We start from the raw sequence: 25,838 nt of genomic DNA on the forward strand, positions 1-25,838 counted from the left end.
TCTTGACGATCTACTCTGGCCGCCGTAATGCTACAGCGCGCTGCAGATATATCTAGAATATGCGTAAATCTTCACGAGACTGCTCAGAAGTCGTCTCTAAACACCCTCACATTCTCTCTTCCCTTATCATCAACCCAAGCCCGAAACATGCCTCCACAGTTGAAGTCTGCCACCACCTTCCCTGCACCTGCATCCAGCTCAATACCAATCATGCCGCCCTCGCCCTCGCCGGTCTGGTGCCACCTATCTTCGGCAGACTGCTGCAACATGCCATTTGGACCGGCAACAGCCGTGACAGCTGTCTGAAAAGACGTGTGGTGATTGAAACGAGCGATGGCAGAGGCTGTTCGTGCAGCAGCGAGGCGAAGGAATGAGTCTCCATTACCCGTCCCTGAAACGGCGGCTGCGCGGCGCTTTGGCTGGGGCATTGATAAGGTGTCTTGAGGAACGGACAGGTAGGCGTTTAAGGAAGGTAGGCAGGAGGTCAGGAAAGACGCAACATCGATGAGGGGGCTCGATGGGGCCGGGGCTGCGGCGGCACTGGTGACTTGCCACTCCTCTGCCCAGAAACCTGCTCCCAGAGTTGGAGTATCTCCGACACGACCAGGAAGCTTGTTGGTGATGCCACCCGTCGAGGTGGCGACGCAGAGCGTTCCTGTGCTGTCAAGCACAACGCAGCCGACGGTTCCTTGCGGCAAATAGTCTTTCCCGTTCCAAGACGGGTCGTTAGTGAGACCATCAAACAAACCCTCTTCGCTCCTCTCCAGGCTTCCAGAGCCATTCGCCCTTCGCTTCTCATCCTCGTACTCTCCCCTCTCCCAACTCTTCCCCAGCCCCCTGCGATGCTCCTCCCACCGCTTCCTCGTCCAGAAGTAACTCGGGTCCACCATCTCCAATTCCCAACCTTCCGCCAGCTCCTCACACACATCACCAGTAAGCTGACAATGCCCCTGCGCACCACCTCCATCCTCGAGTTCCCCGCGCATCAGCATCTCCCTCGCGAGGAGAATCGGATGCTTGACCTTCGTGACGCCCATAACGCCTACACCACGCTTCCTATACCCCCGACTGACCATGACGCTCGCCTCGAGCTCGATGGTACCGGCGCGCGTGAAGACTGCTCCGCGGCTGGCGTTGAAGAGCGGGTTGTTTTCCAGCTGTGTGACGGCGTAAGTGGCGATGTCGAGCGCTGTCGCGCCATTTTCGGAAAGCTTGGAGGTGGAGTCGTGTAAGATTGATAGCAGAGATGAGCGGTATGTTGACCAGAGGTCTGCTGGGAGGTTATCGCGGGTGATGTTGCCTGCACCACCGTGGATGATTATGCGAGGCTTGATTGGTGTCGGTTTCTCTGAGAAGTCGGACATGATGGGCGCAAGGCAGATTTGAATGAAAAAATTGTAGCAGTTCTATATTTTGTTGACTGGATGTATCCAATGCAAGCGTAAAAGCAGCAGGTCTCAATGAGATAACGGGAAGGCGGTGATACTTGGAGTGCTCGGAGATCCGAGGTCGCTCATTTCCCAAAACGGAAGGAGGTATCTCGCCAAGATATGGGAAGGTTATAGACGGGAACTGGGTTGAGGACACAGACATTGATAGAATCCGAAACAAATGGTATAGTCATGATCATAATAATCTTTCATTGTCAGGAGTCTTGAACTTGACGACCAACTGTCCCAAAGAAGATGCTCTCGGTCATCCACCCGACTCTTTTGAAGCAGGCAGAACGCGCTTTCAATTGCAATTTCTGGCATGCCATGAATGCCTATCGATAGTTCTACTTTTTCGGTAGATCAGCAAACACCCTCTTGAAAATATCTCTCGACTTGTAAAGATTCACAAGCCTGAACCTCTCGTTGTCCAAATGCGCCGAGTCACTCGCTTGGCCGCAAGGGAAGTGTGCCGCCGGCGCGTTGAACTCCTTCTCCAGAAACCTGATGGCAGGAATCGAGCCACCCTCGCGGATGTAGAGGGGTTTGCGACGCGGAGCCGGTGGTTGATCGGCAGTCTCGAGGGTCGAGAGCTTGGAAGACAGCTGAGAGGAAAGGTCCGAGGCCGCAGTGGGGTCCAACGGCGTTGCGACGCTGCCATTGGCGAGTACAGTCGAGGTTGTGGGGGAGAGCTTGCTGGCAAAATAGTCGGCATTGGCTGTGTCTTGCGTAGGCTGAGGCATCGCGACCTTCAGCGGCAATGTTGAAGATCTTCGACGACGAGACTGATCAATGGGACCCCATGCTTCCATAATAGCTTCTTCAAGCGTCTTGAAGATCTCATTGGTCCAATCGCCGAGCCAAGGTTCGGCTTGATGGTCAACAGTGACAGTTAGTTTGTTGGTAGACTCAAGCTTATCGAACTGAGAATGCAGGTATGACTTCAGCGTCTCGGCGACTACGTTCGCTTCTTGGTTGGGTACCAGGCGCAGGGAGAGCGCAACCTTGGCTAATCGAGGAATGATTGTCGCATTGTCTGGGCCAGAAGTCTGGAATCGATGAATAGTCAGACTTGCTTCTCGCCATCTTCGCATCAAGCTTGCAGCAAGCGCCTTTGGGTCACCGAGGTCTGGGTTGCGTTGGACGAGCGCTTTTGTAATATCAGCGTACAGCTCGCGTTCCTCGTCACTTAAGTCCGGTATAGGGTCGTAGAAGCCAGGTATCATCACCTTGCCGTTCTTCCCAGTGAGCATGCTCAGAAGCATCACCAGATCTTTTAGCGACTCGTCCAATTGTGCACTTCCGTCAACACCACTGTGAAGATCGGGATGGCTCGACTCCACCTGGACTGTCGCGTGAATAACGCCGCGCAGTCCGTACGTCAGGCAAGGTATACGGTCGTCAAGCCAGTAGCTGTTGGCAAGTAAGATCCAGTCCACGTCACCAATCTGTTCCTTTGCTGATTTAATGGCGGCCTCGAAACCACGCGAGCCGCATTCTTCCTCGCCCTCGATAAGGAAGATGATGTCCGAGTCGAGTGCTTGTTCACTGTTCAGCTCAGCACAAGCGAAAATGGCGGCCATGATTGGTCCTTTGTTGTCAGACGTTCCACGCCCATAGAGGAAGCCATCAATGCCCTCCATGTCGAAAGGGTCTGATGGCCATTTTCCGTTGACATTATCCGCGGCCACAACATCGTAGTGACCGTAGAAAAGAATTTTCTTTCTCTTGTGTGCAGTAGCTGGGTTGCCCCTGAACCTGGCAAGAATCACGGGATTGTATGGGTCTTTGGTGGGCAGCATCTCTGTTATCGCTCCGAAGTTCTTAAAGACGGAGCGCAGGTACGATGCACCGCGGCGACAGTCAGCCTGGTAATGAGGATCTGACGAGACTGTGCGATATGAGACAAAGCGGCGAAGGTATTCCAGCATCATCTCATTGCTCGTTCTTGAACTGGCGAAAGTCGAGGGGCTGCAGTCACTGATTTCCCAGACAGCCAACGTACTGTCACTGGACCCAGTTACATAGATCGGTCGGCGGTTGTAGTATGTGAATGCTGATGCCAGAATACGGCCTTCGTGTGCCTTCAACCTGCTCCTGAGCTGGTATTGGTGATCGAACTTGCGGACGAATCCAGTGACAGCTGCACTGAAGAGGAAGCCACCGCCAACACAGACACTGAGCACATCATCCCTGTGTGCCTTGATGTTGCGAACCAGCTGGTGGGTTTCCAAATCCCAGACATCGACTTCGCCGCCAGAGCGTCCAGTGTAAAGAAAGGTGCAATCAATAGCCATTGTAAGGATTGCATGCCCTTCCTCCCTACCGTCGTCCAACTCATAGAGTGCTTCAATTGCACCTCCGTTCGCATCCAGCTTCCACAATTTCACCATGCCGTCGCCACCGCCTGTGATAAGAACTTCCTGACCACCAGCTTCTTGCACACCTTCCTTCACCAGCAGCATGCAGTTCACGTATCCATAGTGCGCGAAGTGCATGACGTTCTCTTTCGGTATCTCCAGCGTCTTGCCTCCCACCGCATGCTTGGGTGTGATGCCAGCATCGGGCGGCTTGGGCGTACTTATGCCTCCGGGTCCCTTGGAGTCGAAGAATGGATCGTCCCGCAGCGACGGGTGCACCGCAGGCGCTGATGCATCAGACTGGTCTTGATCTGCCAGGCTACACCAGGAGATGGTGGTATTCTGTGCACCAAGATATATGGTCCGCGATGAGGCTGAATAGGCGACACAGAAGATGTCTCCGACATCGTATGAGGAATAGAGGCAGCACACTCTGGCCAGCGTGCTTGCGCTCCAGACGTTCACGATGCGGTCTCCGGCGCTGGAGAATAGCAGCTTTCCATCCTCGCTAAGACAGAGCCCAAGCACACTCCCTCTGTGTCCATCGATCACAGCCTTTTTCTCGTAGGTGTCAAGGCGGAAGACCAGGATCTCTCCGGCTTGCGTTCCAGCATATATGTACTCATCTCCAAGGGCGATGGTGAGAATCGAACTGGTGTGCTTCAAGCGATGGCTCAGGGTAGGCAGGTTACCCTGTTGGTAGCCGACATCGTGGCTGGGTTGGCGGGAGAGGGAGCTAGCGGGGGAGGGCTGTTCGTCTGTTTCGGAGAGGCTCCCTGCAAGTTGCGGACGAGGGGTTAGCGATGAGTGCTGGCGGAGGGCGTCGAGCCTGGACATCGACCGCGACGTGCTCGACACTTTTTATCGGTCGGCGTTGGTTGTGCAAAAGGTTGGTGTCAAAACGCCAGACCCGGTTTATAGGTCGCGAGCGAAATGTTCCATGGCGGTAAGAGGGTTCTCCAGGATATGATGTCGCGTGTTTGGGCGCGCCAAGGCGGGGGATGTTTTCGTGGGGAAATGGTAGGGCTGAAAGGAGACGATGCTTACATTCGAATGTTGAGGTGGAGAAGGACGATGCACGATGAAAACTTTCAGGAGGCCAATCTTCGCCGCAGTCGCTGCGAGGGACGGTCAACATCGTTGTGTGGTGCATGCGAAGTTCGTGCAGGCGAAGCAATCAGGCCATGTCCGACCTTCGCACCAGGATGGTGCCATCGCTCGCAATTGATGCAGAGGCCACCGCCGCTCATACTGGGTATATTGTGCTACAACGTACAGGGGCAACTGCTGCGGCTGGGAATGAATACTGATAAAGCAGACTCTATTATATCGGGATACGTAAATACTCTACAGCCCGGTGCTCGAGCGTTTCTCTTGCACATCTTCTTGGAGACTTAGTTGGCAAGCACAAGGACCTTCCTCGCCACGATCAATATCCAAACCTCAAAAATTGCACCTGCCACCCAAAACCCAAAGACGACATACCAGTCCTCACAGGTCTGTCGCTGCAGTAGCCAAAGCAATGCGTCGAGATTCAGCCCCGTCGAAGACCTGTCGCATTGCTCGATAACAGGCCCAAACAGCTGGATAGCCGTCCCGATCAGCCCCGTGAGGTAAAGTACGAACATGATGAACGCCTTTAGCATCACAAGGCCAGGGAAGAGACGGCGTGAGAACGCCAGAAGCAGAATCACCCAGACAAAAGCTTCTGTCAGAGCTCCGACCGTAATGCCGTAGGGAATGATCCTGCACGGAGTGAGATGTCAGCAGTTGCCAAGATCACCAACAAACAGCTGCGGCTTACCAGGGCGTCCCTAGGCCCAGCGTACTTTGCTGGTTGGCCATCGTGGCGAAGTTCGTAATGAGATACAGCCCTGCTATGATCATGAAAATTGCCCACGCATACAGCGTGGTTTCTGGCCAGCGATAGGCATGCCGCACTATCACCCGCTGAAAGCTCGTCGAGACTTCTGAGCGTGCCATGGTCGTGGCGTTGTGCTGGTGGTCGAAAAGTGGTATCTGGCGTCAGGCCACCTGATTCCGGGAGTGCCGGTTCGAGGTTCAAGCGGTTGAGCTTCGGAAAGTGGAATAGGAAGGCGTCGTCCGGTGTTTTTCCTGTCGGATTTGGCTTCTCATCAAGTTCAGGAGCCCTGTTATCGGTAGATGGGAGTGTAGTCGAAGTGTGCAGAAGGAGCGGTATCACACTCAATGTCCGACGCAGTCTATCTCCAGCATTCGAGCTACAATGCTGGGGATTCAGCAATGAGAGTCAGTGGCTGGTACGATCTGTCCCGCGATAGCTCGGAGCTGGTGATCAAAGTTAAGGTTCCGTGCCTAGCGGATGTATATCTTCTTGGTTTGCTACTATTTCCAGACTGGGGAATCGCTTGTTTTTCGATAGTACCTGCATCTTTGCGACGCCACAGCGTTATCAATGTTAGTTGTACGGATTCTCCAGAAAACAACGTGCGCGGAAGCCCGAAGATGCCTTCGTCGCTCTCTGCTTTCGCAAGCGGGGCACGTCAATGTCTCAGACACCTCCAGCCCACCCGCGGTCGACATTGTCTCACCACACCAAGGCCACCAAACTATGAGGTCAGTTCCCAACGGCGCGCGTGGGGAGAACCGTTCTTCTCCCACATGCGGCCATCTCACTTCTGCTTGTACGAGCACGCTGCCGTTCACTTTTCTGGCTCCTGTCTTACATGCAGCGCGCCACATAGCCCCAGAACGCTCCATTCCTGACGTCGAGCTGCGGGCGGTGCCAATGTCACCGTGGGATAGACTGAACAAAGTAGGTATCTAATGAGTTTGACGTCCTGTTCCGGCCCTTGATCCGCACTCCCCAGCCCACCGCCCAACCTCCAGCTCTCTTCACCGCAAGATGGCCCAAGTCGACGCTTACGTTACGCCTGCACGCAAGCCCTATGATGGGAGCGGATCTCTGATCAAGCACCACGATGACAGGTCGCGGGGTAGGAACGATACCGATATCGTCATCCGTCGGACGCGTTACCGGTCCTATTCTAACGACGAGAAAATCTGTCGCTCCGACGATGACGACCGGAAATACTGTGTTGAGCGCAAGATCACCTACCGCGATGGCTACGGCAACATCATCAGAATAGTCTACGAAGACTCTTGCGGCAAAGTCATCAGGACTGTGTATCCAAAGCGGCCCCACCACCACCACTGGAAATGTGACTGTTCGAGCTCCGAGGCAACACGCAAGTGCGTCTGGAAGAAGTACGTCGTCAGAGACAGCTGCGGCTACGTCTGGAAAATTACCTGGGTCGACTGCTACGGCAAGACTATGAAGACGGAGTATCCTGAGTGTGGCCCTCCTCGTCGGAGGTGCAGCGACACGAAGCGGATTCAATGGAAGGATTGTAGCGACGATGATGTGGAGAGGCGGAGGTACAGCGAGACGAGGAAGTATTACGTCGACAGGAACTCTAACGTGAGGCCCTTGGGCACTGAAGTGGTCGTAAAGACGAGCGATGAGACTTCCAGTAAGCATTCGAGAAATGACTCTGCTGTTTCCTCGGGAACATCGTCTAAGGACACTGATGAGGTCGTGGAAAAGGACGAAAACGGAGTCACAAAGAAGGTCACCTACACTGATTCAAGGGGTAGACGAAGGACTGTGGTCTATGACGACTGATGGGGGTTTTGCATTCTGGGCAATCATTGTTTAATGTCGTTACGTGTGATGGATTATTTCGGTGTATGCAGTAACATTATGAAACCACGTTCTCCCTGCCTTGCCTTCAACCAGAAATGAACCCAACCCATAGTCACTCCAAGGCCCTTCACCCACAGCTCCAGAGGCCACAGAGTCTTCGGTCAAAATATGACAACGGTAGAAAAAAGCTAGCAGCGGATCTCGACACCCGCAAGACTGCATTCAACGACCAAAAGATATTCCGACGCGGGGAATTGAACCCCGGCCTTGTCGGCACTGATCCCGAATCGAATCGAAGATTGAGAGCGACAAATCCTAGCCACTAGACCACATCGGAAGTGAAATACGTATTTCGATGAGGAAGCGGCGTTCTATTGTGTACTAATAACTCATCTAGTTGTGTACCAGTAGCTGCACGTCGAGAGGGAGCGGTTTGAGCTTGGGATGGCCTCGAAACAGCGGCCTTTCTCGGTTGCAAAATGGGTTTGCGAGTTCACTCCACTTCACTTCAATTGCAGTCCCGATTCGGAAAGAGCGACCGGTCATGCCTCCCCCCGGAGTGAGGATGCTGATGAAAAGCGAGAATCGTAGACACCGGTACACGCCCGGAGGTAACGAGATGAGCTCGGGATTGATCATGGTCCGTTGAAATGTCTATTTCCGCCATGACTACGTAGGCACATGTGATGGATTCAATTGTAGATGCCGTACCAAAATTGCAAACTCCATCAGATGCTCTTGCGAACAAGTACAGAAATCTATAATCACACACGACAGCCAAGATACTCAATCCTGGAACAAGAGCCCGGCAGCATACTCCACATTCCCACCAGTGCTATTCAACGCCGCCACCGCCTGTTGCTGACTGAACCCCAAATCCTGCAGTGTCTTTACACTCTCAGCCGGAAAAGGGTGCTGGGGGGGCGGCAGTTGTTGCGCGGGCCCTCCCATACCATACGGTCGTATGGGTACCTGCTGCCGAGGCGCAGTCGCAGGCAACGGCGTCCGCAACACTCTGCCCATATTCGCCGCCCACTCCCACGGCCTGTCGGATCCGCCAGGCAAGGCGTTGAAATACTCCCAGCCCATGACGCCGCCGAAGTTCGGATACTTCGTGCGTAGCGTCCGGAGAACGTTCTCCATAGTAGCCCAAGGTACGTGGCCAGCGCCATTCGCAGGATTCGTGACAAGCCCCATGACCACTTTGTCTGCGCGCCAGCCGAGCCCGATGATCGCGTCGTACCATGCTGTCGTCGAGGGGTCGCCCCAGCCGCAGTAGAATTGGGTGTTGTACCAAGCGATTTCGTAGCCACGCATCTGCTCCAGCAGACTATACTGGATCGGGCCGGAGAGATGAGGTTGGTTCGGTAAGAGAGCTGTGGCGACTGGTGCAAGAGTGATGAGGAAGCTGGGGCCGAAGTCCGCTCGTAAGCGGTCGATGAGGCGGATTGCGCCTGTCAGGGACATGGGTTCTTCGATGTCGAGGTCAAGACCGTCGAACCTGTGCTTTCGCAACATATCGCGGAGGGGTATGTATTGTGCCTCGAAGCGCTCGTGGTCGGCTCCGTCCAGGCGCTCGTAAGAGCCTTTCGCGGCGCCACCGAGCATGCCGAGCACTTTCACGCCGCTGGCTTGGAGCCATGCCATCTCACCGTACAAGAGCCCGAACTTCTCGTGCTCAGGGTGGTCATCGTTGAGCGTGATGTTGCCTGGACCTTCGTTCAGATGGATTGCGGCGACAATGACGTGTGTGACGCCGGTGTTGTTGGTGATGAGGGGTAGCAGCGAGACTGGAGGACCATTATTGGGGCCATGGTGTGTTTGGTGATATACCACGACCTTTGACCCTTGCCCAGGAGGCAAGAGCTGATTTGGTTGACCGGCAGACATTAGCCAGGTTGTCTGGCACCGAAGCAGTGGAAAGTTGAATGACAGGCAGGTGCTGGCTGAACGTGCAGGAAGTGGGGCAATTCTGGGAGGCCTAGCGGACACGATTGCAACAACATCGTCCGCGATAGGGCAGTCTTTCTCTAGAAAATCTTGTTGTTCCGATTAGAGCTCTGAACAGTAGGAGTTCAAAGCTGTCTATCTACATTTGGACGATATAACTGGTGGTCGGAACAAGCAAGATCGTAAACTCAGTCATCAAGCCCCGAGTATCAAACAATATCAATACTCGCAGCGACCCTTCGCGAAGGAAACAATCAGACGATAAGGGACGACTCAAGACCTAACACTCAGACCACCACCCATCCTCACCACGGATCATCCATCCATAAATCAACCTACACTCCACCATCACCTCCAAGACTCCCACACCCCCGTCACGACACGCCAACCCACACCACCCCAACCATGCCCTCCATCCGCCCCGTCTCCCTCCCCACCGACCACGCCGCCCTCGACCACATCTTCCGCACCACCTCCGGCCCCTCCTTCAAGCCCGAGCCCGCCGCCACAATCTCCTCCCACCTCTTCTGCCACGCCTACGCCGCCCTCGAACCCCGCACCTCCCTCGTCCTCGTCGACTCCTCCAACACCCCCGTAGGCTACATCCTCGGCACGCCCGACACGCGCGCCTTCGCGTCCCGCTGGAAGCGCGAGTACGCCGCGGGCCTCGACCTGGCGGGCATCGCGCGGCCGCCGGACTACGCCGCGCAGGGCCTGCCGCGGCCGGCGGACTTCGAGAGCAGCCTGCTGGACCTGCTGTTCAACTCGCCGGAGGAGCTGCTGAACCTGCACGTTCCCAGCCGTGAGGAACCGCTCGCAGGGACGTGGGGGGCGCACTTCCACGTCGACATCTTGCCGGCGTACCAGCGGCAGGGGTGGGGGGCGGCGATGGTGGAGGAGATGTGTGGGGCGCTGAGGGCGGGGGGCGCGAGGGGGGTGCATTTGGGGCTGGAGGGGCGGAATGAGGGCGCGGCGAGGTTTTATGCGCGGATGGGGTTTCGGCGGGCGGAGGTTGTGTTGGATGGGGGGGCTAGTGGGGAGGTGGGGAGGATGGCGGGGGAGAATGGGACGGTGTTTATGGTCAAGGATCTGGTTGAGGGCGTATAGAAAGGTGGAGATGGAAGATCATCGAGACGTGCGACGGTCATGCTTCGTGTGGTTTTGCCCTAATGCTCGCTGAACGCTCAAAACAGAATGCCGAAAAGGGAATGCTTTTTTTTTGTGTTCACCTGATACCGCCCTGAAGGAATGTGTTTACCGCGCCCATCCTCCTCGACTCTTGCGAAATCCTCATGCTGTCCTGGCTGGGACGTATGCCGCTAGCACCCTGTCCGCGACGTCCCGTTACGCCAGTCGCCGCAGCAGGCGTGAAAGCCTCCCAAGCGCTGCTGATGCCTTCCGGCACAGATGGCGAGAAAGTGGTGTCTTCGGGATAGAGACGCTTGCCGTCCAGCTCCTCCTTGCGAGCGTTGCGGAACCCGGCGGCTTCGGTGTCGGAAACGGTGACGCTGTACGTAGGGTTCTCAGAGCTGCCGACGGCTGCGTCGTTGCCGCCCGGCGGGTCAATGGGAATGCGGCGCATGGTCGCTAGCAGTTCGCACATGAACTTGTTGCGGCGGATCTGGCGAAGGTGCTCGTTGGCGAAGTTGGACTGCTTGATGTTAGCGGTTGCATCTCTTGGAGATGGCTTCACATATTCTCTCACCTTGTGCTTGATCTCAACCCTCAAATCAAGCTGCTTCATATCGCCCAGACTGATCAACTCAACGTCAATCTCATTCTGGAAATCGCGCTTATTCTCCGGCGCCTGCACGAACTTCTCCAGCTCTCCCCTCAGCGTCAGGATATCCGCATTGCTCGTCGCAGCGCAAACGCTGAAATTGTACTGCTCCTTCATCGACCTGCTGCGCGACACGTTCTCGATCCAGAGGGTGTTTGCGATGTTGTGCGGGATCTGCACGGTCTTGTCGGAGTCGATGCGGCGGAAGACGGAGTACATGAGCGAGATGCGCTCGACGACGAGCTGGACGTCCTTGATGTCGACGCGGTCGCCGACGTCGTAAGGGTGCTTGACAAAGAGGAAGATGATGCAGGCGAGGAACTCGGTGACGGTGCCGCCGATGGCGAAGGCGAGACCGGTGAAAGTCGTCCAGAGTTGAGTGGCTCTGCTGGCGAAGGCCTCGCTGAAGAAGGTGGCGTAGATGAGAGCGATGGCGATCAGGACCATGAAGCTGAGGATCTTGTCGAGAACGCCGATGGCGTGGCTGATATCTTGCATGCTGGTGGCTCTGTTCTTGCGCTCTTCGCCGAGGCCGACGACGAGCATTGTCATTTCTTCCATGCTGACGTCGCCGTTGCCATCGCGATCGAGAGCTGCAAAGATGACCTCCGCCTCGCTGGCTCTGTTCGTACCGCGAACCTCAAGCAAGTCATTCTTCAGGAGAACGTCTCTACTATCACCGACGAAAGAAAGCCAGAGTCTGCGCGCAAGAGCCTTGGAGCCACGCTCCGTCTCCAACGCCTCGACGACGACAGAATGCGCGCTTGTAGTGCTGAAAACTTCCTTTCCAGTAATATCCGAAGCCATGACACCAAAAGCAGCGGTCACCTTGTCGCGCGCGCGACCCATATCGTTGAAGATCTTGGTACCAACGCCAGCTTTCGCCATCGCCTCTCGGACCTCGTGCAGAGTGTTGCCCTGAATCTCAGCATCTTCGAGCATGAACTCCCTGCAGTATTCCGGGAACAGGAGGCGGGAAGCGTCGTACAATAGGTCAAGCAGCCGGATCAGCTTCTTGTTCTCCTTGATCTTCTCATTGTACTGCTTTCGATGGTAGTTGATGCTAATGAGCTGGATGAGGGTCTTCTCCGCGAGGAAGATGGCGGCGACAATTATGCCGGCTTTGAAGACGGTCTTGAGGTTCCTCAGCCAAGTGGTGTTGCAGGTGTCGCCGAAAGTGCAAATGACGCCCGTGGTGGCGAACGCGACGATGGCCCAGAAGAGAAGCGAGATCGGGACTTCCAGAGCAGCGAGCACAAGCGAGTACTTCCTGACGCCCGTGCTGATCAGACCGCAAGCAGCTTGAAAGACGAACGGCACAGCTTTGGCGAGCAGCTTGCAGACCCAAAGCGCGACCCAGAGCACCTCGACCCAGACAAAGATACCAAGCAGTCTGACTTCGCCGACCTTGTGGTTCTTCCAGACCGTGCGGACGAGGATGATCGGCACCGCCAGCAGTGCCGCGACCGGGAGGATGTACAGGGCGTAGCGGGTGAGGATATTGGTGCTGTGGATCTTCCAGAGGAAGTTGCCGACCTTCGTCAGCGTGTCTTCTTCCTCCTCGTAGGGTTTGGCCTTCGCGGCGGCGTCCATGTTGCTGTGGGTCGTCTTTCTGCGGCCCAGGACGGGACGCTCGCTGGGCGAGTCCATGGAGGTGACGGTCACATTGGCCTTCTTGCCGCCGGACTCGAGGTCGGCGAGGAGGATGGACTTGGCGCCGGTTGAAGGCGTGCTGGGGTTAGAAGAGGCAAGGAACGACATGGCGAGTGAGTATTGGAGTAGCGCCGGGCTACTGCTGAGATGTGAAGGGCAGTAATTGTTCTGTGCTCAAGCAAACGCAACGACAGGGAAGGAGGAAAGAGAGACCGGCAAAAGAGTGAGCGCGGTCCCACAGATGCAAAACGCAGCAATGCTGGGGATGGTATGAAGAAGCACGAGAATCGACGTGCTTGGGATATTGAAGGAAGCCATCGTCAAGGCATGTCCACGCCTTGCGCTTGGACGCGTCTGGCCACGCCGTTTTTCATATGTTTCGCGGCGCGCGCGCGCCCCTCCTGGCGCCGGCATGTGGCGCCCAATGGCTGCGCGGGAGCGCAGGCGATTGGCCGGTGCCTGCAGATGTTGAGCTTCACCGCAGTAGGTAACAATGTGCTACAATGCACTGCGTGTGCAGGCACAAGAGTAGCTCTGACAGCGCATACGAAGAAAGCGCTATCAGCTGCGATTGTTCTTCGTATTGTAGAGCAGAAACAGCCAGAGCAGCCAGAACAGGCAGTGAAGTCTAGATTAGCAGCTCGCCTCCAAGCGTTTGCTCGCTTGTCTGGGGTTCTGCGGGAGGCGGCGCCACTCCACGCGTCCGCGCCGTTAGCTGCGCAAAAGCGGGCAAGGCCAGGTCAACCTGAAACGCAGGCCGGGCTGAACAGCAAACGTGGGTATCATTTCTACATGTGGCCTAAGGTATCATTCCAGCACGCACGTCAGAGTGCACCGACTTATCCTACAAGGGTCCGGCCTCACTTGCCTCTCCCGACGCCCTTCACACCGCCCAGCACCCTCTCCGTGCTCTCGAACGCCCTGTCCAGCTTCGCCAGCGCCTCGGCCTTCTGCTTGTCCGTGACCAGCTTGTCGCCCAGCGGCAGGTCTCGCAGAGCGTTCTGCATGAGCTCGGCCGCCTTCTCTGCAGTCGTCTTCGTCGTCGCCGGCAGCCGTGGCTTGCTGACCCCTGCGCCTGTCGCCACTGCAGAAGCAGAAGGGAAGCCGCTGTTCGAGCCGAACGCCGAGGTTCCGTGAACGTTCGCGGGCTCCTTGCGCCGCAAGCCCACTTGGCCTCTGCCGTCCATGAACGTCTCGTAGCCGTTAGTGTCGAGGACTTCGCGGGGCACGTCTTCGATGGCGCCGAGAGTGACGGCGCCGCCTTGGAGATGTCTCACGCCTGCCATCTTCTTAATCACGTTGGCGTTCTCCTCGCACCCTTCGACCGCGAATCGCAGACACATGATGGCGTGCTCGCGGATGTAAGGGTTGTGCTCGTCGTGCCTGCAGCAGCCGACGAGAGCCTCCAGCCCGCCGTACTCGCGGACCTGATCCTGCACCATCCGGTTCTTCCAGATCAGTGACGACAATACGAGCACAGTAAGCTTCTTGAGGTTGCGCCATTCGAAGTCCGAAGGCTCATCTTGAGCATCCTCGGGGTACGCGAGCGGCGTCTCCGCCTCGAAGATCTGAGACTGCGGCTGTGGCGGCGGCACCGGCAGGGGAAGAGGTGGCAGCGTCGGGTCAGGGACGTCGACGTCAAACGGCCTTTCCACCGCAACGGGAGCTGGACTCTGCGCGGGCTGACTGGGCACACGTGCGTCTGCAGACGAGGCCCTCTGCGGGATCTGACCTGCTGGCGCGCTGACCCGCCTGGTTGGGATGGGCTGCATCATGTTGGCAGCGCCCATCTTAGGAATGCCTCCCTCCAGCTCGCGCAGGAGCGTGACCAGCTCAGACGCGATCTCCCATCCGCCCAGGATCTCCTTCCACACGCCTTCCTCCGTAAGAACCGCGAAGAACTCCAGGTACTGATAGACGCCCTCATACATGCGTTCCATGTCCCACAGATTAAGCGGAAAGTCTTCAGGCGAGGCGCGGCCCATGTGAATCTGCCCTTGTAGGAAGATAAGCGCGCAAGTCTGCGGGATGATGTGCTGACGGAACTCCGTAAAGATGAAGTTAAGGATGTGCAGATCGACCCTCTGCGGCACGTTCGGCGGCAGCGGCGTGCCCGAACGCAGGGTGAGAAGCGTTTCGACGTCGACCATCGGCACCGGCGTTGACAGGTCAGCAGCAGCGGCAGCCTTGTTGCCCTCGCTTCGGGCGCGGAAAATGTTGGTCAGAAGCTTCATGATGACGGCCTGAGCAGGGGATATTATGTCCTTGCTCCGTGATCGGTCACGGAAGGCGTGGTACGCGTATGGCATCAGGCCGTTCTGCAGGATGGCCTCCATGATCTTAACCATGAATTTGAAGTAGAGCTCTTCTTCTCTGAGGTCCCATGCTGCGACAAAGATCAAGAGTTCTCGAAGTAGATTGCGACCATTGTCCTGAGCTAGGAGCAAGTGGCATCTCACGGTATGCATGTTAATCAGAGCGTTGCGCTCTTGCTGTGACTTGCATTGCGCCAGCTGATTTGCGGGTGGCACAATGCCGCTCATGACGATCATCGGCAGGACCTCGATCTCACTGGGACCCAGGATGAGGGGCACATCGGTGAGCAAGCCTCGACCGTCTTCAGTCGACCCAGGGTACTCTTCTTCTTCGTCAGCTTCCTCCTCTGATTCTTCCTCTTCCTCTTCCTCCTCTTGCTCGCTTTCGGAGGTCAAGCTCTCCTCATCGAATGTCTCGGAGTCCAAGAGCGCGCTCCTCAAGCGCGGTTTTGGCTGACTAGGCGGAAGGCGAGGGTCGGAAGGGTGAAGACGTGGAGGGCTACGACTCATGGTACGCGTGCGTTCGATCGGATTGCCGACCATATCCGTCTGTTGCGGTCTGGTATTGAGGCCATCCGGGTGCCTGCTGGCTGGAAGATTAGGATCAGGCGGCGGTGGTGGTTCGTACCCTTCCAGTCGCTTCATGAGCTCCGATTTCCCAGACTCCAGTATCTTAGTACCAGCATCCGCAGTGAATAGCATTTTCAGATCGTCATGGTTGATGGGCCGGGGTTGAGCACCCTGCTCAGTCCAGTTTAGCGACCCATCGTTCTCGTAGACACCAGGTTCAATGGGTGCAACGCTCGGCGTCTCGCCTTTATAGCGCTCTGACAGCACCTCCTCTAGTTGAGCTATCCGCCTTTCTGCAGTTTTGCTGTGTTGGGAGTTGTCAGCAGCTCGGGCTGCAGCGCGCTGCTTCTCGGCTGCCAGTGCAAGTTTCGCCTCGAAGACCTTAACGTCTGCCAGATATTTCTCCTGAGCATCTTCGTACTTTCGCTGATAGTGCATCTTTGCAGGGGGGTCCAGCTCCATCCATCTCCGCGGCATGTCCAAATGCACTTCTGCGTATGTAGGATCCCGCTGATATGTGTCTAGGTACTCCTCCACGCAAAAGTCGAGATTCCTCTTGACGAAAAGCACGTATCCGTTCGGCGTCATGGTTTTCCTGCCTTCTTCCACCTCTTCAGGCATGGGTTTCCAGTCATCTTTCATGAGCGGCACAGCGCCTTCCAGCGTAAGCGTTTCCTCGCCATTTGTGCCATAAGCCATCAGCATGTGACGCTTGGTGACAGGGGGTTCGGGCTCTCTGGTGGGGTTCGAGGGAATATCCTTCAGACCAGTCGAAGTCGTGTCGGGTATATCCTCAGGCGCAAGGACAGTCTCAGAAGTGCTGTCGAACAAGCTCACCCAGAGCATAAGCTTCCGTCGCTCATTTTGTGCCACCATGTTGTTGAGGAACTGCAAGCTCGTGATGAGCAACTTCTTATACGCGTTCACGATCCACTGCCACTTTTCCTCCTCGCCTGTTCCTGCGTCGCCGTCATACCCCCGCGCCGTCACCCTGACAGCGCAATTCACCAGCTTGAACACCTCCTGTTCCACGCTGTGCTCGGCCGCGAGATCCTGCGCTCGGTCGCCCACGGTGAGCACATTGCGACTAATAGAGATCAGATCGTTCAGCCTTTCCAGATCTTTCCACAGCCCAGGGTAGTGGCTCGCAATCAGCGCGCCGCTCGTGCTTTCATAGTCGACACTGGTCGGATCCCAGATGGAGAAGCTCCTCCGTTCAAGACTGGTAATAGCAGCCTTGAAGAGCGCGACGAGCTCCGACCAGAACTTCGGATCCGTGCCGATGGCTTCCCTGATCGCAGGGTTCTGCGCCGTGCCCCTCAGCGTCTCCTTGCAGACCTTCTTGTCCAGAAGCTCCAGCGTGCTTTCCTTCATGTACTTGGGCGCCTTGAAGTGGATTGCGTAGGGCGGGAGAACCAGACGGACGAAGACGCTGTGCGCCTTCGCCGCTTTCGCCGGGTCGTCTGCGTCGCGGGCCATATTGAAGCCCATGAGGGATGTTGTGTGATGTGCTCGGTAGTCTCTGGTGTGGTATCGATGTTCAGCGGCCGCCACCGGGCCCCATTGTATCTGTGTTGCGCCGGCAAGTCCGTAGGCCCGCAAAGTGATCAAGGTCGAAGTCGGGCTTCGGACGTCGTCTTGGCACGCTGAAGGGTGATTGCCCGCACTCTGCAGGAGCGATGGTACGAACTCACGTCCCCCCAATACTTCTCCTGTCAAGAGATCACGTTATCGCGAGAGACATAGTTGTATCTTGGATGGTTCGGATATCGAATAATCTTGGGGTCCCGTCTTGAGGTGCGCTGGGAGTATAACCCCAACCCTAACCCGAATAGCCCCAACCGCATTATGACATTCGACTCATGCTGCTACTTGTAATCACCATTTGCTGCTTTAAAGTTCGACATTCTGTCGAATATCATTGTATCATCGCAGCTTATTATATATCTCTTATACTTGCTAGTAGCATGCATGATCGTATCGTTGAACCCTAAGCTGCTGGAATGTCAAACGGATGTAAAAGTACACACCAAGACACCTCTCGATTAATAAAAGTGGCCACATGCTGGCAGCTCCTTCAAGAATCATGGCCCATGGTCGCCAACAGAAACAGGGCTAATTCCAAAAGTCAGGATGCTGTCCAAAATATACACCACTATTACCAAGAAGCGACGCTTTTTGCTGTCATACGAGATTTCTACCGACATCTTAGGACAAGACCCTCAAGCTTGCGAACGAGAAAGATCGGCAAGATAGCGAAACTACATTATGCCCTAGCATTCAGGCCCCTACCTCTCAATCTCCCGGTGTAAACGGCCAATTTGAGGAAACATTCATGTAACCAGAAGAAGTGATAGAAGGAGGCCCAATGAATTTTCTTGAATACATATATTTTATAGCAGTTAATCCTCCACCTAGCTCTCGCGTCGGCCTACAACACCGCAAGACCATCACAATCTCACCTTCCTCAACACTGCCACCCACTCCAATGTAATCTAGCAAGACGGACTAGTCTCGAATCTAGCAAGAAGCCGGGCTAGGGACGTTCTGGCACTTGCTGCTCTTCTCACCGCCGGTGACCTTTACGCCAGACCAGGTCCAGTCAGAGCAGGCGCCCTTGCCGCAAAGAATGTAGATGGGGGTGGCATCGGACGAGACGCTGCCAGTGACGTTCTCGATGTCGAGGCCGGTGATGGGGACGCCGGTGGTGGGCTTGCCGGTGGGAGAGCCGTTCTCGTAGTCCTGCTCGATGATGATGCCGTTCTTGGCGATCTGCGGGACGATGTTAGTCCCTGCGGTGCGATTTTGTGAGATGTTGGCAAACTTACGTTCTTAAGGGTGATGCCCTTGTAGGTGACGTTCTTGACCTTGCCAGTGGCGTCGGAGACGGTCTTGATGCGGACACCGTTGTCGGAGTCGACGATCTGAGAGTCGAGGATCTTAACTGTGTCGACGGTGTTGTCGTCGCGGCCGCCGACGGAGCCGATGGAAAGACCGTGGCCACCGGAGCAGTAGCCGCCGGTGAAGGTGATATCGGTACCGCTGTTGACGGCAAGGCAGTCGTCCTGGTTGTAGACAGTGGCACCGCTGATGGTGATTTGCTCAGAAGAGCCGACGTCGAAGGCGTCGGTGTTGTGGCCACCGTTAGAGTCGCCATCCTTGTTGTTGACGGTAACGTCGTTGATCTGAAGGTTGGTCGAATCATTGATGGAGAACACCTGGACGGGAGAGTTCTTGATCGTAATGCCCTTGATGACCGAGTTGTTCAACTTGTGGGCGTAGAAGAACTTGGGCTTGGTCTTGCCTCCGTTGGTGCCCTTGGAGTCCCACCAGCGGGATCCATCGCCGTCAAGAGTGGCATCAGTGCCGTCAACGGTGATGGTATCACCGGCGATGCGGACGAGAGGACCCTTCCATTCCTTGTAGCCGAAAGTCGTGGTGCCCTTGAAGACAACCTTGGTGCCCTTCTTGAGGTCGCTCAGGTCAAGAGTCTCGCCAGCCGGAACCTCGATGTTGTTCAGGGTGATTGTAGAGCAAGACTTCTGGTTCTTCATGGCATCGGCGGCACCACTGGAACCGCTGAAGGAACAGCTATCGGCGCGCTTGTCGACCGTCGCAGGGGCAGCGACGACGGCGGTGGCGGCCAGCGCCACCGTGGCGAGGGAAGAGATGAAGTGCATAGTGGAAGTAGGAACTTGAAAGTACAAACGAATGACTGTGAAAGAGAGAAGAGAGTGTTGGGGATTATCCAGACCCAGAAGAGGGGTGTTCAGCATGTCTTTATACAGACCTATGAGCGGGGCATTAGGCCCTTCGGCGACTACTGGTGCGAAGGTATGCCGCCATTGCCGTGTCCAGACATTGTAGCGTGAGCGTGCAGCAATCAAAACCCTGGCTCTGGCATATAAGGGCTTCACGCCACGCCGCCAGCACGTTCTCTCGCATTATAGTTCGCACGACTTGAACTTGACCGACTGCCTGATTCGCTAGGGCTACGCTGCTGGCCTTACGCGAATGGGGGAACTGGCTCCTTCGGGACAAAGATGTAACACCGGCCGGGTGGTCATGAGTTGGTGTTCGTCACGCCTTGTAGGGCTGTGGCAAGACATTGCGTTCATCAACTCTCTTCCACACAAGCCTTGCGGCGTGCCTGAGATGAAAGCTTGGCTGTCGAGTCGTGTCTATGAGGGCATTTGACGAAACGCCGGGACTTGATTTGTGGAACATCCTTCGACTCGCTAGCTCATTTTGCGACCGAGTTGAGACCGTGCGAGCCCTAGGAGTGAGTCTTTTCCGTGCCCGTGTCGTTTTGGAGAGGGGGAGAACGACCTCAGAGGCAGGTGGCGGAGAAAAGCGAACGGTCCGCTTCAGCCGCTCTCCACAAGCAGGTGGGTCGCTCGCTTGCGAGCCCTCCAAGGGCTCGTGCTGCCTAAGCTTTCATGGCCTTATATCTGAAACATATCGCGTCGGAGACGATTGGTGCAAGAATAGCATACTTCTTTGAGATCACAGGGAGTGTCTCTCCATTAGATTATTCACTTATCCGTACGTCTCGCTCGGAGGTAGAAACCCTTCGCCCTTTCACTTGCTGCATCGGAGAATCAATCACAATCAATCGTTCTGAGCCAATTCACTTCTGAAACATGGTTGTTCAGAGGCAAGCTTTGCCTTGTGTGTCGTCTATCTTTCCATCAATTGGCTCGTATTGGCTCGCCTACTGCAAATTATCAGATTCTTTCTGCCTTGCGATCTTGACCTTCATCTCTTCTATCATTTGGAGCATGTCCGGGCTGAACTTGGCCATGTACCTTGCGTCTTTACGATCGACCCTCTCCTGATCCTCCTTGGACAGCGGCGGCTCCCCAGGATTGGCACGCCAAATCGGCTTTGCCTTGGAAGTTGGGTCTTCCTTCGTGAGCTTGACATATTCGCGCGCGGCAGTGGCAAGGGTGCTGACGAGCTGCATTTTCGATGCCTGATAGTCCGCCTCTTTCGCTTTTAGCATCGCTCCTATCGGCTGGTGATGATGCTCCCATTCGCACAGCTCATCTAGTTGGTAATCCGTGTTCTAGGCAAGATCTACTGCCTTGTCATATCCGTCCAAGCCGTGCCTGCTGCACACGGGTTTTTCAGGGCGTTCCGAGTCCTCGCCGTACAGCTGGCGCTGAAGGATTTTGGCAACATAGTCTCGGCTGTAGTCGTCAAAACTCAAAACAGGATGATACTGGCCGTGCTGCGCTCCAGCTAAGTCGACAGCCCAAGTACTCTGGTCTTTCAAAGTAAGGCACAGTACATGGTGCGTGGTGACGAATGTGCCATCTGGTTCGCTACCGAAATGGCGATACATCGACACTTTTGCATCGAAAACACGCACAGTGACCTCTTCCACCTTCGCAACGTATCCTGTATTTCTGAGATTAGCACTCTCAATCAGCGAAGATACCTGTCTCTTGCCTTACCTTTGAATGCCTTTCGTCCAAGCTCCAATATCATACTGTGAAAGACATCGTTGCCAGCATTCCAGGAGAGTATGGCTTGCTTGGTTTTCGTGTCGAATCCAAACTTGTCAGAAATAGGTCCGATCGTGGGCGAAGAAGCCAGCTTCGGTGCATCGAAAATGTGCAATGTACCATCGCTGAACTTCTCCACCTTCGCGTCTTTGAGATCAAAAGCCTCAGCTCGAGTGGCGAAAAATGCTTCCTGAAGAAGCTCGCCTGCACGGAAGAGCTTTTTGCGGGCCTGAACGGCCTGGCAATCCTTCTTGTGCGATGGCCAGCCCTTGGTTTGGCAGTCCTTGCTGCAATAGAACGTTGAAGCGCTGATTTTGTTGGGATATTTTACGTCAAAGCAGGCGATGCACCGCGCCGATGCGGCCTCACCACAGACGGAGCAGGTGTTGGAAAGTGTGTCCTGATGAGCCATGCTGATAGCGGATGCTTTTGTGTAGAAGCCGAGCGACTTGAGAGAGAGGGTCGAACGTTTAGATCAATGCGCTGAAGTACAGTGTCGCAGCCGTTTGATGCGCGTGCCCGGTAATGTTTGCGCTGCGTCTACACTTGCATGTGAAAGCCAAGCAAACACTGACGTCTCCTTGCAGGCTCGAACAGTGAAATCGAAGCATTAGCGCACGGCTCCATGCAGTGAAAGCTGCAAAGGACTCATAGCTTCAGAAAGCTCTCCCAGGGGATTCATAGGGGATCAGTAACATGCGGTCCCACTCGTCGTTCTCCACCTCCGCATTTCATTTCCTCTGGGCCAAGGTGTTCCGTCCACCATCTGACTTCAAACAGACGGGCGGTAGAGCAGTCGAAGGAGGTGAAGCGGGCTGAACTTCCACTGGGCCTTTGAGCGCAATTCGTGTCCCGCATCAGGGTGAAAGTTTCCAAAGAAGATGATTTACCAAAAGAGGGTCACCAGAAAATTAACCTTGTGGCGCTCAGATGTTTTCTTGATGCCTAGCGTACAGTTTCCAACTCTACTTCTTGCCCTTCTTTTTCCCAGAATCTTTACTGTCTTTCTCTCCCTCAGGTGAGAAGTTCCCTTTGACCACTGCGTCTCTTGCAGCTTGATTGATCAATCGAAACCTGTCCGGGCCCAGGTGGATGCCACCGTACCACCTGGTTACAACCACCATAGCGTTCCAGACACCCATAAGTTCAAGCAGATGAAGTAGTCGGCCGCCAGCAGCGCTTTCTCCATCATCATCGCAGTCCTGAAACTGCACGCCGTTTTCGCCGCGAATGCGCCAAGCAGTGATATTGTGCGTGGCTTTGGCCGCTTTCTTGTCTGTTGCAAGTAAGTGCGCGAGGTAAGACTTTGCCTCGTCTACTGAGTGCACCTCGGCAGCGCGAGCCAGGAATACACTTTTCTTTTCGGTAATGACTTCTGACAGCACCCAAGGCGGAGGATCGCCTAAGTCGTCCAATGACTGATACTCGTCAGAATGTGCTTCGAGATTGCCGGAATGTTCGTCGCCCTGACCGTTCGCTTGAGAAGCTTGTTGCTCCTCTTCCCTTGTGCTTGAGTCCAGGCCGAGCTGCTGAAGTTTCTGGCCGCCTTCCTCGATGAGATCGAAAATGCATGGTGATCCAGGGATATAGACTTCTTCCAGTACTGCTCGAATGGAGTCGACGATCTGTTGCCCTTCGCCCTTCGCAACGTTTTCGCCAATATGCTGGGTGCCAAGGATGGAGGGCGGTACATTTGGATAGCCTGCTGGAAATTCCGTTCTTAATGATATGTTCGAACGGATTGGTAGTGTCAAAGCATATATATTGGAATTGTCTGATGTCTTTGTGAGAGTATTGTCGCCGTAAATCGAGTTTATCGAGGTAATCTCATCCAGTAGTTCCTCCGACATTTCTTGTGAGCTTTCGAAATTGCGACTTCAAGATTGGTTCTCCGTAAAACTGGCTCTCAGAATCCAGCTATGCTCAAATGATCGTCATGAGTGCGAGTACTGCATATTTTACAAGATATTCTTCGAGTCCTACTATCTAGAGCGATATATTGGCGGCTTCAGCCTTCAATCTTCAATCTTCAGAAGTGAAGTGAACGAAAGCGGAACCGCCCGCGAAATCTGGGCAGGTCAGCCGACTGACGTTCGAACTTCTTCAGCACCTTGAACCGACGCGCAACGCGCATAGACTACTTCTCACGTACACATTTGCCGAAATGGCCACAGCCAGGAGCGCTTTCTCGCTATCGAGCGCTTTACCGAAAGCCAAGTACACTGGCGAGGATGAAGAGCTGCCAACACACGCCCAGTCGAAAGGGCCTCGAGTCGTGGATTCGCGAGAAATCGAGTCCAACCAGTTGGTGGTAAAGAGATCAGGACCGCCGGCATACGGGCAGCGGGTATCCTGGAGACCGAGGAATGCGGAAGACTTTGGCGATGGTGGAGCGTTCCCCGAGGTTCCCGTGGCGCAATATCCGCTGGACATGGGTCGCAAGGGAGGATCAGCCGCAGGCTCCTCGAATGCGCTGGCTATCCAGGTGAACAACGAGGGCAAGGTGAAATACGATGCGATTGCGCGACGAGGACACGATGAGAAGCGCATTATCCACTCTTCCTTCAAGGACCTAATCCCGCTGCGCCAGCGCGCGGATGTCGGAGAGATCAGCCTGGAGAAGCCCAGCGAGGAAGAGGTGGAAGAAGCTAAGGAGCGAACACAGAAGGCTTTGTCAGGGCTAGTAGCAGGTGCTCTGGCAGCTCAGAAACCGAAGAACATCAAGGGAACGTCAAGACCGGAACCGACTTTCGTTCGATACACGCCTGCGAATCAGATGGGAGACCAGGGAAAGAAGGGAGATCGTATTATGAAGATTGTTCAAAGACAACAAGACCCGATGGAGCCACCGAAACACAAGATCAAGAAGGTCCCCCGTGGACCTCCCAGCCCGCCGCCACCTGTCATGCATTCGCCTCCGCGCAAGCTCACGGCTGAGGACCAAGAAGCTTGGAGGATCCCGCCGCCTGTCTCAAACTGGAAGAACCCTAAGGGCTACACGGTGCCTTTGGACAAACGGTTGGCTGCAGATGGCAGAGGCCTGCAAGACGTCACAATCAACGACAAATTTGCCCAATTTGCCGAAGCACTGCAGACTGCGGACAGCCACGCAAGGGAGGAGGTTCAGCAGCGCCAGCGTATGCAACAGCGCCTGGCGGAGAAAGAGAAAGAAGCAAAAGAAGAGAATCTTCGGATGCTGGCTCAAAAGGCACGCGAGGACCGCGCCGCAGCTACTTCTGGACGACGTGGCTCATACGATCGATCCCGCTCCCGCAGCCGGTCTGTGGACAGCCGCTCGTCATACTCGTCCTATTCTTCGCGATCAAGATCACGCAGCCGAAGCTACAGCCGTGATAGAGAAGATCCCTCAGAGCGTGAACGCCGAGATCGCGAGAACGCTCGGGCTGAGCGTCGTCGCGAGGCTCAGCGCGATCTACGGAAGAACAACATGGGTCACGAGAGGCGTGTGCAGATGATGGCAAGAGAGCAGAATCGCGATGTTAGCGAGAAGGTCGCATTGGGCTTGGCGAAACCGACACAAAACAAGGAAGCCATGTACGACTCGAGACTCTTCAACCAAAGCTCTGGATTCGCAGCCGGCTTCAACGAAGATCAGCCGTACGACAAACCTTTGTTCGCTGAGCGCGACGCACTCAACAGCATTTATCGTCCTAATGTCGGCGACGATGACGAGGATGATGGTGGTGAGACCTTGGAGAAGATCCAAGGTACGAAGAGATTCGAGAGCCTCGGCCGTGCGCCCAAAGAGGGTTTCAAGGGCACAGATGCTGCGGAACAGAGAAGCGGGCCCGTTATGTTTGAACGAGACCGAGGGGATGATCCTTTTGGTGTCGAGGCTATGATCTCGGAAGCGTCAAAGGGAGCAAAGAGAGGCGCTGACGATGACGGTGGTGGAAATGGTAAGAGGGCAAGGGTGGATGATGAGTAAAGCTGTGATATCCTGCATCAATAATGTAACGTAGCGGTCGATATTTGGTAGCCATCCGTGCCTGAGGCTTGTGCGCCCACATGACCAGTCCTTCACCTCCGCTCAACATCACCCACCCGCTGCGATCTGCTTTTGCAAACGACCATAACTCTTCCTTGCGGTGACTAACGTCCACAATAATTTGCGCATCGACTGGAGTGGACGAATGCAAACCCCGACCGCCTCGCAAACATGCCTCCACCACCGCTCCTCACTACAACAAGCCACGGCATCTCGACTAAACGAAGCGACTGCTGAAAAATTAGCTCGAGAACAAGATGGCCTCGTCACAACAGTACCAAGCACTTCTGTCGTTCCTCCAGCAGCACCCGCCACAGCAAAGACTCAAATCGGAGAACCGCTCCTCGAGGTGTCAACGGCAAGATTGCCGGATTGGCCACCAGTGCTGACATTCTTCCTGCTCGCCTGGCTGGTCATGGCGTGGAGTGCAGCTATCATCCTGTACTTGGCTACCTTCCCAGAGAAGGTCGCGTGGTTTGACAGGGCAATGTCGAGGTGGTGGCCGCGCGATGGCGCTCACAAACCTTCGGCACGCCAGCGCTCCTGCTCTCCGTTCGAACACAGCAATCCCGCTCC

General features: G+C 55.4%; 11 protein-coding genes across 11 annotated transcripts; 2 read left to right on the plus strand and 9 right to left on the minus strand.

Moving 5' to 3' along the window:
* Positions 1 to 83: 83 nt before the first annotated feature.
* Positions 84 to 1,364, minus strand: WHR41_00008 (uncharacterized protein; the record flags this gene model as incomplete). The annotated part of the gene is made up of 1 exon (XM_069368614.1): positions 84 to 1,364. The coding sequence occupies one exon, from the start codon at positions 1,362 to 1,364 to the stop codon at positions 84 to 86; it is 1,281 nt and encodes a 426-aa protein (XP_069234410.1).
* A 413-nt stretch (positions 1,365 to 1,777) lies between these two features.
* Positions 1,778 to 4,627, minus strand: WHR41_00009 (uncharacterized protein; the record flags this gene model as incomplete). Its single annotated transcript, XM_069368615.1, has 1 exon — positions 1,778 to 4,627. The coding sequence occupies one exon, from the start codon at positions 4,625 to 4,627 to the stop codon at positions 1,778 to 1,780; it is 2,850 nt and encodes a 949-aa protein (XP_069234411.1).
* Positions 4,628 to 5,094: 467 nt separating this feature from the next.
* Positions 5,095 to 6,040, minus strand: WHR41_00010 (uncharacterized protein). The gene is made up of 2 exons (XM_069368616.1): positions 5,595 to 6,040; positions 5,095 to 5,536 (listed from the first exon to the last, which is right to left on the minus strand). The coding sequence occupies exons 1-2, from the start codon at positions 5,771 to 5,773 to the stop codon at positions 5,185 to 5,187; spliced, it is 531 nt and encodes a 176-aa protein (XP_069234161.1). The 5' UTR covers positions 5,774 to 6,040; the 3' UTR covers positions 5,095 to 5,184.
* A 2,221-nt stretch (positions 6,041 to 8,261) lies between these two features.
* On the minus strand, positions 8,262 to 9,365 carry WHR41_00011 (uncharacterized protein; the record flags this gene model as incomplete). The annotated part of the gene is made up of 1 exon (XM_069368617.1): positions 8,262 to 9,365. The coding sequence occupies one exon, from the start codon at positions 9,363 to 9,365 to the stop codon at positions 8,262 to 8,264; it is 1,104 nt and encodes a 367-aa protein (XP_069234160.1).
* A 465-nt stretch (positions 9,366 to 9,830) lies between these two features.
* Positions 9,831 to 10,532, plus strand: WHR41_00012 (uncharacterized protein; the record flags this gene model as incomplete). The annotated part of the gene is made up of 1 exon (XM_069368618.1): positions 9,831 to 10,532. The coding sequence occupies one exon, from the start codon at positions 9,831 to 9,833 to the stop codon at positions 10,530 to 10,532; it is 702 nt and encodes a 233-aa protein (XP_069234163.1).
* An 18-nt stretch (positions 10,533 to 10,550) lies between these two features.
* Positions 10,551 to 12,966, minus strand: WHR41_00013 (uncharacterized protein; the record flags this gene model as incomplete). The annotated part of the gene is made up of 2 exons (XM_069368619.1): positions 10,551 to 11,076; positions 11,131 to 12,966. 2 exons carry the CDS (start codon positions 12,964 to 12,966, stop codon positions 10,651 to 10,653), a joined length of 2,262 nt encoding a protein of 753 aa, XP_069234162.1. The 3' UTR covers positions 10,551 to 10,650.
* Positions 12,967 to 13,718: 752 nt separating this feature from the next.
* WHR41_00014 (uncharacterized protein) lies at positions 13,719 to 17,234 on the minus strand (the record flags this gene model as incomplete). Its single annotated transcript, XM_069368620.1, has 1 exon — positions 13,719 to 17,234. The coding sequence occupies one exon, from the start codon at positions 17,232 to 17,234 to the stop codon at positions 13,719 to 13,721; it is 3,516 nt and encodes a 1,171-aa protein (XP_069234165.1).
* Positions 17,235 to 18,263: 1,029 nt separating this feature from the next.
* On the minus strand, positions 18,264 to 20,074 carry WHR41_00015 (uncharacterized protein; the record flags this gene model as incomplete). Its single annotated transcript, XM_069368621.1, has 2 exons — positions 18,572 to 20,074; positions 18,264 to 18,515 (listed from the first exon to the last, which is right to left on the minus strand). Exons 1-2 carry the CDS (start codon positions 19,517 to 19,519, stop codon positions 18,264 to 18,266), a joined length of 1,200 nt encoding a protein of 399 aa, XP_069234164.1. The 5' UTR covers positions 19,520 to 20,074.
* A 737-nt stretch (positions 20,075 to 20,811) lies between these two features.
* WHR41_00016 (uncharacterized protein) lies at positions 20,812 to 21,665 on the minus strand (the record flags this gene model as incomplete). The annotated part of the gene is made up of 2 exons (XM_069368622.1): positions 20,812 to 21,146; positions 21,203 to 21,665. 2 exons carry the CDS (start codon positions 21,663 to 21,665, stop codon positions 20,812 to 20,814), a joined length of 798 nt encoding a protein of 265 aa, XP_069234167.1.
* A 553-nt stretch (positions 21,666 to 22,218) lies between these two features.
* On the minus strand, positions 22,219 to 23,103 carry WHR41_00017 (uncharacterized protein; the record flags this gene model as incomplete). Its single annotated transcript, XM_069368623.1, has 1 exon — positions 22,219 to 23,103. One exon carries the CDS (start codon positions 23,101 to 23,103, stop codon positions 22,219 to 22,221), a length of 885 nt encoding a protein of 294 aa, XP_069234166.1.
* Positions 23,104 to 23,417: 314 nt separating this feature from the next.
* On the plus strand, positions 23,418 to 25,202 carry WHR41_00018 (uncharacterized protein; the record flags this gene model as incomplete). Its single annotated transcript, XM_069368624.1, has 1 exon — positions 23,418 to 25,202. One exon carries the CDS (start codon positions 23,418 to 23,420, stop codon positions 25,200 to 25,202), a length of 1,785 nt encoding a protein of 594 aa, XP_069234169.1.
* Between the last annotated feature and the right edge of the window lie 636 nt (positions 25,203 to 25,838).

Source organism: Cladosporium halotolerans (genome assembly GCF_011745625.1).
Source record: "Cladosporium halotolerans strain TM138-S3 chromosome Unknown Sca1, whole genome shotgun sequence".
NCBI classification, from domain to species: Eukaryota; Fungi; Ascomycota; class Dothideomycetes; order Cladosporiales; family Cladosporiaceae; genus Cladosporium; species Cladosporium halotolerans.

What these genes read in the sequence shown, in the direction of transcription:
- WHR41_00010 (XM_069368616.1), bottom strand. Translation starts at nt 5,773, where the DNA reads ATGGCACGCTCAGAAGTCTCGACGAGCTTTCAGCGGGTGATAGTGCGG. An exon ending in CTGGGCCTAGGGACGCCCTG is followed by an intron (nt 5,537 to 5,594) that starts GTAAGCCGCAGC and finishes CACTCCGTGCAG; the next exon opens with GATCATTCCCTACGGCATTA.